General features: G+C 39.0%; 1 protein-coding gene across 1 annotated transcript in view; it reads left to right on the top strand.

The window, feature by feature from the left end:
• The window catches only part of COL15A1 (collagen type XV alpha 1 chain), a 103,290-nt gene that overhangs the window by 8,425 nt on the left and 81,409 nt on the right, over positions 1–13,456 (top strand). The window contains exon 3 of the mRNA XM_072327486.1: positions 11,987–12,534. Coding sequence (XP_072183587.1) covers positions 11,987–12,534 — 548 coding nt within the window. The remainder of the gene's footprint in view (positions 1–11,986; positions 12,535–13,456) is intronic.

The raw sequence follows: 13,456 nt of genomic DNA, 5'->3' as shown, positions 1-13,456 counted from the left end.
TATGCATAATAGTTATGCTATTACTTCATGACACACATCTGTGCTTATCACCAGTAAAATTGTTAAGACTTCTGCTATTCAACATTCTAGAGGATATTAAATCATTTTTGGCTATGTGCAAAACATAACATATTCTTTGTCTAATAATATATATATAACATATATTTATACATATATACTTTATGTATGTATAACTTCTGGTTGTACAACTTTTAAAATTTAACAGACAATTCAGCTTTTCAAGACCACATCTACTGGTAACTCCATGTTGTGGACAAGCCATGGAGAACTGCTGGCAATATGTTGCAGAGAAAAAATAATTATCTCAGTAATCTAACATGATAGTAGAGCTGTTAAAGTGAATATTAGCAAGTTGGAAAGTGTATTATCTATAGTTTCACTTTAAGTTGATGATCCTAATATTATTATCTACCTGATAATCTTCTGTAAATCATTTAGTCACCAGACACTGATCAAAGATGTCATGCATAGATAACTCTAGCTTCAGTAATGTCTTCTATTTATTTCCATGGAGACTACAAATAGCAGATACAAAGAGCATAATCACAATATTTGATAGAGAAAATTCTCAGCAACAAAACATAGTCATCACTATTGGCCAGTTCACATGGATGAGCTGACAGAGACAAACCACAGACAGCCAGCTTCTCCATGAGGATGTTGTCAGGGACAGTGTCAAAGGTCTTACTGAAGTCCAGGTAGACCAACCACATCTACAGCCTTGGGTTTGTCAAACAGGATCTTCCATTCATGAACCCATGCTGACTGGGCCTGATCCCCTTCTTGACTATTAATTGATGGAATTTAATGGAATACTGGTGGGAATGTTCAAACTCTATTGCTGTATCAACAGGGAAGAGAAATAAAGAATTATGAAAGAATTATAGAATATCCCAATTTAGAAGGGACCCATAAGGATCAAGTCTAACTCCTGGCTCCACACAGGTTCCAGATGTTTCTTGAACTCCAGCAGCTTCAGGCCATTTCCTTTGCCTGAGAAGTCTGTGCTTCTCCCTCAGTGCTTCTCCCACCTTTTCCTGATATCTAACCTGAACCTCCTTCATCACAGCTCTGCGCCATTCTCTTGGGTTCTGTTGATGTCACCAGAGAGAGTATATCAGCATCTGTCCTTCCACTCCCCTCCTGAAGAGGCAGTAAGCCACCACACTGTCTCCCCTCAGCCTTCTACTCTTTAGGCTGAACAGAGCAAGGCTTTCAATTACTCCTTGTTCTTATTTGCTAGCATTCAAGAACACCTTTCTGAGAGTGTAAGATTTCTCCATCCAGGAGAATAGGATACCAAGCAGAGGAGGCAGAAAACAAGCTTAGCTGAGTAAGGGCCTGCTAGTCAAACTGAGGGGAGAGAAAGAAAAGTAAAGTATATATAGTAGAAATATAGATGTTGCACACACAGGGGGTTGGATCAGGAAAGCCACGGTGCAGATGAAATAAACTTGGCAAAGGACCTGAAAAATAACCAAAAATGGATTCTTTAGCTACATTGTTCATAACAGATAGGAAAATCAGAATGTACCCTCTTTGATAAATGAGAAAATTGGCTTCCTCAGACATGAAGAAGGTTGTGATACCTAACAAGTTCTTTGCCTTGGTCTTCACACCTATCGTTTCCTTGAATTTCTAGGTGGGGGCTAAGGGAGCAAAATCCCTCCCAGTGTAAGAGCAGAGCAAATCCAAGACCACCTCATGAGGCTGAATGTGTACAAGTCTATGGGCCTGGACAAAATGCATCCCAACATCCTGAAGGAATGGGCTGATGTTATTGTCAGACATCACATTTGAAAAGTTGTGGCTGTCAGGCAAAGGCCCTAGTGACTTGAAAAAGAGAATAATTACTCCCGTTTTTAAGAAAGAGAGAAAAGGAAGACCTAAGGATCTGCAGGCCAGTGAGCCTTGTGTCTGTGCCTGGGAAGATCATGGAACAGTTCCTTCTGGAAGAGATGAGGAGGTCATCCAAGATAGGCAGGATGGCTTCACCAAGGACAGATTGTGCACGATCACTTTGGTGGCCTTCTGTGATAGAATGATGGCACCGGTAAACAAAGGAAGTGCAACTAATGTCATTTACCTGGACTTGTGTAAGGCATCTGACATGTTTCCTAAACCACATCCTTATCTCTGCATTGGAGAGATAAGTATTTGAAGCCTGAATTGCTGGGTGGATAAGGAACTGGTTGAATGGTCATAGCCAGAGGGTTGTTTTTAATTGCTCTACTTTCAGGTGGAGGCCAATCACAAGTTTTGTCCCTGAGGGTTCCATTCAGGGACTGGTTTTCTTCAACACCTTTATCAACAGCATAGATAGCGGGATTGGGGGCATCTCAGCAAGTTTGTAGATGGCACTAAACTAAGTGATTCAACTGACATAATAGAAGGAAAGGATGCCATTCAGAAGAACCTGTACAGTCTTGAAAAGTGGGACCATGAGAACCTAATGAGGTTCAAAAAGCCCAAGTGCAAAGTATTGTTTGGGTTGGGGTAATTCCAGATATGCGTAATATAAGAATTCATTGAGAGCAGCCCTGTGATGGATTTTGGGGTTCCAATGGACAAACAGCTGAACATTAGCCAATAGTGTGTGCTTGCAGCCCATAAGGCCAACTATATCTTGGGCTGCATCAAAAAAGGGTGGCTAGCAGATTGAGGGAGGTGATGAGGGCAGCCTCATGAGGCCTCACATGGAGTACAGTGTCCAGACGTAGGGTCTCCAGCAAAGGAAGGATACAGAGCTGTTTGAGCAGGTCCAGAGGAGGAAAATGAAGATGATAAAAGGGCAGGAGCATCTTTTCTATGAGAATAGATTGAGGGAGTTAGTCTTGTATAGTTTGGAGAAGAGAAGGCTCTAAAGACCTTATTATGGCTTTCTTGTAACTTGAAAGGAGCTAACAAGCAGGAAGGGGACTTTTTGCACAGTCTGATAGTGACAGGACAAGTAGTAACAGTTTAAAACTAAAAAAGCAGAGATTTAGATTAGATTTAGGAAGAAATTCTCTACCAAAAGGGTGACATGGAGTTGAAACAAGAGAAGTTGTGGATGTGTCATCCCTGGAAGTTTTCAAGGCCAGGGCCTCTGGCAACCTGATGTAGTGAGTGGTAACCCTGAGAAAAGCACAGCAGGGGGGTCAAAAGTCAATGATATTTCAGTTCCCTTCCAACCTTAGCCATTCTATGAATCTAACTTTTATAATTTTCCTAGAATGGTTAGCCATAATTACTATTGGCTCGTATAACCCTCCTTTTGTCACTAATCTAAGGACACAAACTTGTAGTGAGGGGCTAGAAAAGACAGCATGAGCAACAGTAGGGTCTTCTGAGTAACTGTTCTCTGTCCTGGCTTCCCTTTAAATCTGAGATGAGAATTTTGCTCCAGGTCAGTGTGCCAGACTGTGTTCAGTGTCTTTAAATACATGGCAGTTTTTCCCCATTTAGGCACACAGCTCTGCTGGCACCTCTAACTGTTAAATCTGGAAAACTGTCAAACACTTCTCCCAGTACTTTAAATAAAGAACTGTCTTCGTAATCTTGAAAACTCATGTTTTGGTAATGAGAACAATAGTCAAGACCCTGCGAGAATTTGTGCCTTTAACATTCAAGAGACAAAAAGAGATAGGCAAAGAGAAAAATGAGAAAAACAGTGTAATCTTTCCCCATGAAAATACTCAACAGACTTGGTTAATTACATTTTGCCCAATTTCCAAAGTTATTTTTAAACAAAAAGGACAGGGTGATAATTCACATCTGTTTTGTTATGAACATAATGGAAATTAAACATGTACCAGCTTAGAAGTTGTGAAAGAGCAGACACAGGAGACGTAAGCACTGATGATTCATAATAATGCTCTCCCTTCCAAAACTAAAGCTCTAATCTGGTTTATGAAATGCTGTATTGCTGCCTAGTGGTGAAATGTAAAAGCACCTGCTGCTTTGCAATCATTAAAGACTTCTTGTCCCTCAAGATGGAAATTATATCAACCATATCACAGTTTATGTTGTTTACATATTTGCACTACACACAATTTTCATTCCATAAAGCATGACCAAACTTGCCACAGATTCATTCTATTGGAAAGCTATACTATTCAGTACAGATTCTGTAATTCTTAAATAGTTTGGCTTTGTCCAGTTATCTTTAGGAGCATAGATGTCCCAGTAGTCTGCTCTTCTCTTTCTCATACACACACCAGCTATACCTGAGCAAGGCTGAATATAGTAGCAATTTTATGTCATACTATGTGCAAAGACTGCATAAAACCAGTCTCAATGCTGACTACATCACAGGAACGTAGCTAGGATAGACTTTTGTTCTTCTAAAATAATTTGATGTTATAAACCTATATTTCTCTCATTTATTTATACCACATTGCACTGAAGCCCTTTTGAGACAGACCCTTCACTGCTCCTGCTTATCCCAAGCCCTGACTCTTCTGAACCCCGTCACTCTCTAGCAGTTCAAGTCCTTCTGTACAGTTGTCTTCAGTACCCTCAGAACTCTCTTCCCTTAATCCTGCTAGTTGCCATATTCTTCCTGACACAGATACCACCATAATATACTACATGTTTGTGCCTCTTTACCAGCTAATCTTTCTGTCACTTCCTCCTGCTGTTGCTGTTGTTTGTCAGGCAATCCTACTGAGGAATTCCTTTATCATGTATAGTCTTTTAGGTTGGCATCTAGCACCACCTCTGCATTCAAAATGGTGACTATTTCTGAGCTGGGGACCCTAATCTGTGCACTATTAGATAAAGACAAGCCCACACAAGGTGGACTTGTCACACGGGAGCTGCCCACAGCCTGCTCTGCCACTACAAGCTGGCAGAGGTAATCCTGCTACTGATGGACATGGCAGTGCACCATAGCCAGAGGACCATGCTCAGATATGCCACACAGCACAGGCCTGCACCAATGCAGGTGAATTGCCACATGAATCACCGGTTCCTCCACATACAGTAGTCACCTGATCAGAATCGCTACACAAAAAAATAGAAAAAAGCTTTAGATTTTAAATTCATAGTATTTTTTTGCAGGTTTTTTTTCCTTTTTTTTTTTTTTTTTTTGTTGTTTGTTTTTTGTTTGTTTGTTTTTAATACAGATAGTGTGTTCTAGCAAATAGTAAAGCCTAATATTAAAAGTGCACTATCCTTCAATATCATCCTTAGCTGAGGGCAAAGCTACCATTTCTCATTTAACCTGGCAGGTGGTTCAGCACAGAGCTGTTTGTTCACTCCCTCCTTTCCAGAGGGATGGTGAAAGAGTACTAAAAAACAACAAAAAAAAGAGTAGCAGTTGTAGGTTGAGAGAAAACAATATTCTAAGTTAGAGAAAAGGAAAAGAAAATAATTTTGTCAAATATATGTATATATAAAAATGTATATAACAAAAGCTGCACAAGAAATTCACCCCAAACCAATGTCCAGCTAGGCCCCCTGGGTGGCAGAAGAGAGTGAGATGCACTCCTACTTCCTACAAAACTTCTGTTTGATGTCATATGATATGAAATATCCCTTTGGCCAGCTTAAGATAGCTGTCCTAATTATGTTCCCTCCCAGATCCTTGAGCCTTTAGCTAAGAATGTCCTTGACTCTATACTATGCTGCTTAGCAGGAAGCTATAAACATCAGTGTGTTATAAACATCGTTTTTCTTTTAGAACCAAAACACAGCATCACACCAGACACTCTAAGAAAAAAAATTCTACCTCAGCTGAAACTAAGATTCTGCCATATCCAAGATTAGGGGTGAAAGCATTGCCTTGAGAATGTTCTTTAACTCAGTGAAGCTTGATTATGTGGCATTTGTTTTGAAAACATCCCCCTCACCTTCTTTGGCTTAACCATTTGTCCCACAACCAGGTCTTTCAGACAAGGAAGGCAATAATGATCTATCACATAGATGATGGAGAAGTTGGTATAATGACCTGCAGACTGCCTCCTCTGGACAAATGTAGTAATCTGATTCAAAATCCAGCAAAGAAGGATCCTTATTGTGATCTATTGAGTGTCAGCATTAGGCATAAGGAAATGTGAGCTACATTACCAGAGAGTTAGACATCTGGAGTTCTGTATGCTTGCTTTCAGATGAAAAGCTGGGTAGAAAAACTGGACAGCCCTTTCATAAAAATATGCTGAGCTGATGGTTCAGCTACGATATTTTGCTATTCGTGATCAACACACTTTCAAAGGGTATAAATCGCGTTAAAATCTTTGCAAGATCAAAGGTCACATTTGTTGAAATTTATGAGCCCATTCCTACTGAAGTCAAAATCAGTAAACAGGATTCTGAGGAAAATTTGACCTCTTTTAAAGGGCAGTGATCAATGAAAGCATTGTAAATTTAAAGTTAAGGCAAACTTACTGATCAGTTCTGATTTCTCCTAAAAAAAAATAAAAATAAAAAAATTAAAAAAATAAAAACAGAATGAGCTCATTCACTTAGTGAGGCTGGATGTGTTAAAATGCTGCAGGTTCTCAGAAGTAACTTCACTGGGAAAATTTATCTCTATGATAAACAATATATCCCAGCAGAACAGAATAGTCTTTTGTTTAAATGTGAAATATTAATTAGCAAAAAAAAGATTAAAAATTACTAATGCAAGAAAATACACTGAACACTTAATGAATGTAAATAATAACATGATAATGTATCTGTATTGTCTACTAGCTGGTGAAAACATTTCAAACTCCATATTAAATTGAGTTTGTGGAGGTGCCTTCTACATATTTCTGTGTCTTCATCTATCACACATTATAAAACATCTGCTATTATGAATGTAAATGTCTCAGCAGATGGCATAAGTGATTACATATCAATGTTTCTGTTCTGTAAAGGGCTATGTGAGTTTGCTGTGTACTGCAGATGGTACCTAGCTTGCTGCTGTTTGTCATGAACAAAATGATGCATTCACAGAAGAGCCAGGGGATCTTGCTGTGTAGTTATCGCCCCTTTGTATAATCAGCAAATATACAGAGTGTTGTGGTTAGGCTGTTATCTACAGATCGTATAACTGGAAAGATTATCAGTGGGAAGGGATAATAGAAAACAAATGAAAATACTCACTCATGTCCTTGGCTCACAGAAAAACTCCACAGGGAGCAACAATACAATATACAATAAGGTATACAATAAGGGATGGAGATTCTCCTTGGCCCTCCTCTTGCTGTTAGTATGTCTGTAAAAACATTTTTTATTACTTTTAACAGTAAAGTTCTTGCTGGGCTTTTGCTTTTCTAATTTTCCCTCTGCCTACCCTAGCAACATCCTTGTACTCTTCCTGAGTTGCCTAACCCTTCTTCTAAAGATGGTAAACTCTTTTTTTTCCCCAAGAATCCCAGCCAAACCAGTCTTACTCCCCCCTGTCTCATATTATAGAACAGAGTGCATCTTGTTCTCGTGCCTTTATGCTTTCTTTCTTGAGGAATATCCAGCCTTCCTAGATCCATCTGCCCTTCAGGATTGACTCCCAAGGGATTGTCACATCCAACAGTTTGGTCTGCTCTCCCCAGAAGTCCAGGGTAGAAGTTTTGCTGACTTCACCAGGAATTGAGAACTCTTATCATTTCGTGGTTGCTATGCCAGAAAAGGCAGTTTCCAACCACTGCAACTCCCACCAATCCTTCTCTGTTTGTAAACAGCAGGTCTATGGGGCTCTTCCCCTTTTACCAGCTGTGTCAGGAAGTTTTCTTCCACATACTCCAGGTACCTCCTAAGCTGCTTCCACTCTCTGTGTTGTATTTCCGACATTGGGTCAGTTGAAATCTCTTGTGGAAACAAAGATTTATGATAATGTGATGTCATATATCATCTCTGCTAGTTGTAGAGTATCATGCCAATGACTTTCTTGCAGGAATGGAAGGGTGTGGCTCCACTAGCTGATCTCTCTTTCATGCTCCCTGATGCTTCTTAATCTATCTCTTTTTTGCTGTGCACAAAGCAGTTCAGATCACCCACTTGCTCACACTGCACCCACTTGCTCACACTGTCCTGTACTTGTGATATCCTCAAGCATTTCCTGCAGCCAGAGACCTGGACAGCTGCATGTGTGTGTGGGTGATTGGTACGATTAGCCATGTTTGGAGCCTCCACTCCAAAGTTAATATGCTAGAGGTCTTTGATAAAATGGCTTGCAATAAATAGCTTGATCTGCTACATAATGGGATTGCTTGGTCCTTGTCTTTTTAAACGTGGTACTTGAAAAGAGACCAGTTCTCATGGATCCCTAAGCCCTCTAGAGTGGATTCCTAGTGAATCCACTAGCTAGCTCCCTTTGTCCTTTAAAGTCCCTCTTAAGCTGCCTACTGGCAACTCTGTTGAACTTTTTTCTCATTACACCAAAAAAATTAGAACTTTTTCATGATCACTGTGGCAAAGACTGCCACCAGCCATCACATCTCCTCAAGGTCTTCTCTATTCTCAAACAGATCTACAAGATCACATTTTCTAGTTGGCTCACTGTGTATTTATCACAGGAATAGGTCTTCAGTGTACTCTAGGAATTCTTCAGACTGGCTTGTCACAGCAGTTTTATATTCCTGGTTTATGTCTGGGAAATGGAAATCTCCTAAAAAAAAAAAAAAAAACAAAAACAAAAAAAAAACAGGGCAACCAAACCACAAACGTATCCAAATTGCTTGCAGTTCATCCACACTATTGCCTTGGGAGTGTGGTTAATAGTAGACACTCAGAATGACTGACGTTTCTCTTCAGTTCATGGAGGAGCCCACAAAGGAGCAGGCCCCAAGCTAGAGCTGCAGCTTGTGGAGGGAAGTGCATGGTGAAGCCAGTTTGGGGGGATCTGTTTATGCAGGATGGGCCCCGAGGTATAGAGCCAAGTTGGAGCAGTTCTTGAAGAGCTGCAGCTTGTGGGAAGTTCATGTATGATCAATTTGGGAAGGATGACATCCCATGGGGAGGACCAAAAATTGGAGCAGGGGAAGAGAGTGAGAAGGACGAAGCAGCAAAGATGAAGCTTTACAGTCTGACCTTAACTCCCATTCCCAGTTCTCCTATGCCTCTCAAGGGAAAGTGTGTAAAGTGGGAGGATGGGAAAGAGTTTATTTTCAGTTCTCACTGTTCTAGTCTGTCATCAATAGGCAATAAATTACTTCAATTTCTCTTATGATTAGCCTGTATTGCTTGTGGCAATAATTGATACACGATCTCTGTCTTTATCTCAGTGTGCAAGCATTTTTCAACACATTTTCTCCCCTTGCCCTTTAGAGGAGTTGGACTGAGAGACAACATAGTAAAGCTAAACAACCTACCAGTGTTAAACTACCATAAACACAACTCAATATTCTTTTCACCTAAAGATGAAAAGGAAAAACATGTCTGAGGAAAAATAGCTTCTAGATAAGGAGCTAGTTTTTCTGTTTCTAAACATAGCTTTGATACTTTCTAAAAATTATTTATGTATGGAGAACTTCAGACGTCATCCAGTCAATGCAAGCAAGTGAATGTTGAAGCTAATGCACAGAGAAGATAAGAGATTAGAATTTATATCACCTTTGGGACAGGGCAAACATTTTTTTATATCTTTGCAATGACACTAGGACAATGAAAAACACTGCAACACATAGCCTAGTCTGGTACTCCATATGAGAAATGAATAACAGAAGTATAGCTCAACTGAAAAACCTCTATCTCCCTCTCTCATCAGAACCATCTTGCAAGGTATCAGAACACACTGCAATTGGTATATATTTTACCTGACATTTATTGGGTATTTTAAGCAAAGCCTTTCAGTTCACTTTGTTGGCAGGGTTCAGATAAACTACCATACCTTTTCCTTTACTTTTCCATTTGGATTTTTTTCAGCCTATATAACTACTGCAGCTACAGTAGCTGAATAAGTTTAAAAAGGGAAAAATCAATCCACGCTGCAAAAAAATATACATTATGAAAAACTTGGGAATGTTTGAAAACAAGAAGTCATTTTATAACCAACTTCTATAACCAACTATCATTTTTAATGTTTTTTACAGTTTTGTTTCAAATTGTCAGCTTGGGGATGGGTTATTGTCTCCCTTGAAGGATTAGATTGCAGGCAAAGAGGTGGCATTTTCAGAAAATTTTCATCATTTCAAATAATTTTGTCCTTTTCTCCATTTATTTTCATCCCATTAAGTCCTCTGTAACACAACATTCCCTCTGTAAGTAGATAATAGGCATTCACCCTGTTATATACTTGAAACCGCCAACCTCTTGATATGCTAGTAGCACCTTAGTACCTTAATGAGAAGCTATGGTGAAAACTGTGAGGTTAATTGTTCAATTTCTCATTCTGGATGGCCAATTATCATGCCTGAGTTAATTAGCTAGTACAAAAACACACTGCTTGGAACAGTGGAGTGGAGGGAGATATAGAGATACCACAGTAATTGGAAGCAGACACAGCTCCTACGGACATGTACTTTAGGTATTTCAGGTTGCCAGAATGTCCTGAGATGAAATTAAAATACTGACTTAGAATACAGATCATAAGAAACCAAGTATTACCTATTCTGAACCATGTACATGCCATTAGTTTGCATACAGACAGAAAACTTCAGCTCATACCATGACTGTAGTGTAGGTGGATAATTTCAGCTTAAAGTGCATCAAAATCAGGGGACAGGCAGGCAGAAGTAGAAGCCAGCTCCATGTGCCTCAACATTACTCACCTCAGGTGAACTGGGAGCTTGTTTTCAGTTTCTGTAAGTACTTTTACAAAAAAAGATCTAGGGACTAACTCCCACCCGTTGTAACTAATGTACTTGTAAACAGGTGGTCTGCTTTTAGCTCCTGGCCTCTGTAACATGGGTAGTGTCAGCCTACTATAGGTGACATCAGCTTGCCCCAGGTTCTGTTGATACTGAAGTGACCATTGAGCAAGCTGATTTTGCTTAATGCCACATCATCCATTATCTTTATCAGTTCTCCTATTATAGAGAATTGTTGTTCCATTCTTGTTGTCACAAGAAAAAGCCTTAGGAACACTAATAGTGGTAGCCGTGGTCAATGACAGGCCAAGTAGGTACAAAGAAGTACCTAAGCACCACAGATTACTTGGAAGATGTTCTCTACATCTGGCATGGCAGACAAACAGAAACGTGAAGTATGAATCATAGATTCAATTTGTTCTTAGTGATGTTTCAAGACTTTTGCCTCATCTGTATTTTTCTAACACAAGACATGTTTGCCATGCTGCTGTTTTTATGTAATGTACTTTATATAAGAAATGTGGTGAACTTATGTTTGAGGTATAGAAAGAAAGGAATTGCACAACGATTCCAAATACATCCCCTCTTTTACCTGTGGTTTGAAGATATTCAAGAAAGAAGAAGAATTTAGAAAGGAGCCAGGGTGCATTTTATCTTGACAGTGATTTAAAAATCCGAATTTCATGGAGTTATTTTTTTTTCATGTCTGCTGAGAAAGTCAACAGTTACCTAGTTACTGGAGTTTACAGCATGAGTCATTACAGTTTTATATGGTGTAGCTACATTAAGACATCCTCTAAGAACTTTGTTTGCCCATTGCAATTTTGATCCTGGCTTAGTGAAGCTATGCTGTGCACTTTGTAGAGATTTCTTGTTCTCTGTTCTCACCTAATTTGAGAAAATCTTTGCTGAGTACATACTGTAAGCACCTGCATAAGATTTATTTGCAGTTTACAGACAGCAAAAGTAAAATATCTTCTGTAGAAAGTACTTGTTAGCTGCCAATTTCAACAAATGTTTACATGGACCTTTTAGCATGTGAGTAATCTCAGTCAAATAACAAAAGTTCACTCATACACATATAGCTAGACATGTTTAAGCACTAATTGAACTGGGGCATAAAGCATTAGCAGCATGTCAATGGTACTTTAACACTGCTTTACAGCTTTTAAGATCATTAATTGATTAAAATGAAATGGACTGTTAACATAAAGAATAAATAACATGCTTTTTTTCTCTTTTTTACTTTACAGAACGAGGCTCAAAAGAACATCTTGATCTCACAGAGTTAATAGGAGTTCCACTCCCTCCTTCTGTCTACTTTGTCACTGGCTACGGAGGTTTTCCAGCATATAGTTTTGGTACAGATGCCAACATTGGTCGATTGACAAGTGCTATAATACCATCGCCTTTCTATAGAGATTTTGCAATTGTAGTTACAGTGAAACCAAACAGTGATCATGGAGGAGTGCTATTTGCAATAACAGACGCCTTCCAGAAAACTATTTACTTGGGAATTAGACTTTCACCAGTTGATGAGAGCACCCAGAGAATAATTATGTATTATACTGAGCCTGGCTCTAGTATCTCCCGAGAAGTGGCTTCATTTAAAGTGCCAGTGATGACTAATAGGTGGAATAGATTTACAGTGACTGTTCAGGGAAATGATATTGCTTTGTTCATGGACTGTGAAGAGTACCAGAGAGTTCAGTTTCAGAGGTCAGATCGAGCCTTGGTATTTGAATCTGGCTCTGGGATATTTGTTGGTAATGCAGGAGCCACAGGACTGGAAAAGTTCACAGTAAGTACCATGCAATAAATTCACATCTGATCCAAATATTGAGCCCAATGCTCGGTTTTTGTACTAGGAATATCAAAGTAAATTCATTATTTACATTTGTATAGTCTTTTATCTGAAAGGCAGATTTCAGCATATACATTTGTTTAATTTCTGAGAGTACCTTTGTAAAAGTTCAGTATTTTAAATTCTAGACATGTTTATGGAAGAGGAAGAGATAAAGATATAAGGAAGAGATAAAGTTATATGTAAAATGAAGCTGTTTCTACAGTTTATATACTACTTGAAGCTTTTCAGTTGTTCTAGCAAAATGGAATGGACCTAAACCACTATTGCAAAACTTGAATGTAAACATCTTTCAGCTGTATTCAGACTGGAATTCTCAGCCATTGAGCTTCCAAGGTTATCCAGCAGTCGACCAGCTCATTGCCAAACTTTAATGGAAATGTCACACCCTTTATGTCTTGCTTTTTTACTTCTTCTGTACTTCAAAATTTGTCTGGTGGTAGTTTGTGAGATTTATACCTCTTCCCAAAACTTAGTAGAGCAGCACAAAGCTTTTAAAAGTATTTGCTTTAGGAAAACAAGATTGTCTTTCCAAAGCTCAAGTGCACTGACAGGCTGTGAACTCGTATCAGATAAGCAACAAAAATAATGCGTTTGTGTAATTTATCTGTCTAGTCTTAGCACCTAGGAATTACAGGGATATGTTGATTATTAGCAAATATGTGGTAGAAAGGCAGGATAACTGCCTGCTTATGCTACCCTACCTAGACATTTAGAATGACTAGACTATTGTGGCTTCCTGATAACTAAGTAGGAATAAGAAACATTCAAGAAAATCAGTTGATTTAGGTATCCTATCTGCACAACTTACATTAATCAGTTTCTGAGATTATTACCAATAAATCTGCAAATATTGTGG

Source organism: Excalfactoria chinensis, chromosome 2 (assembly GCF_039878825.1).
Source record: "Excalfactoria chinensis isolate bCotChi1 chromosome 2, bCotChi1.hap2, whole genome shotgun sequence".
In the NCBI taxonomy this organism is placed as follows: Eukaryota; Metazoa; Chordata; class Aves; order Galliformes; family Phasianidae; genus Excalfactoria; species Excalfactoria chinensis.
Note: the sequence above shows the minus strand (reverse complement) of the source record. Positions and strands in the feature narration are given on the sequence as shown.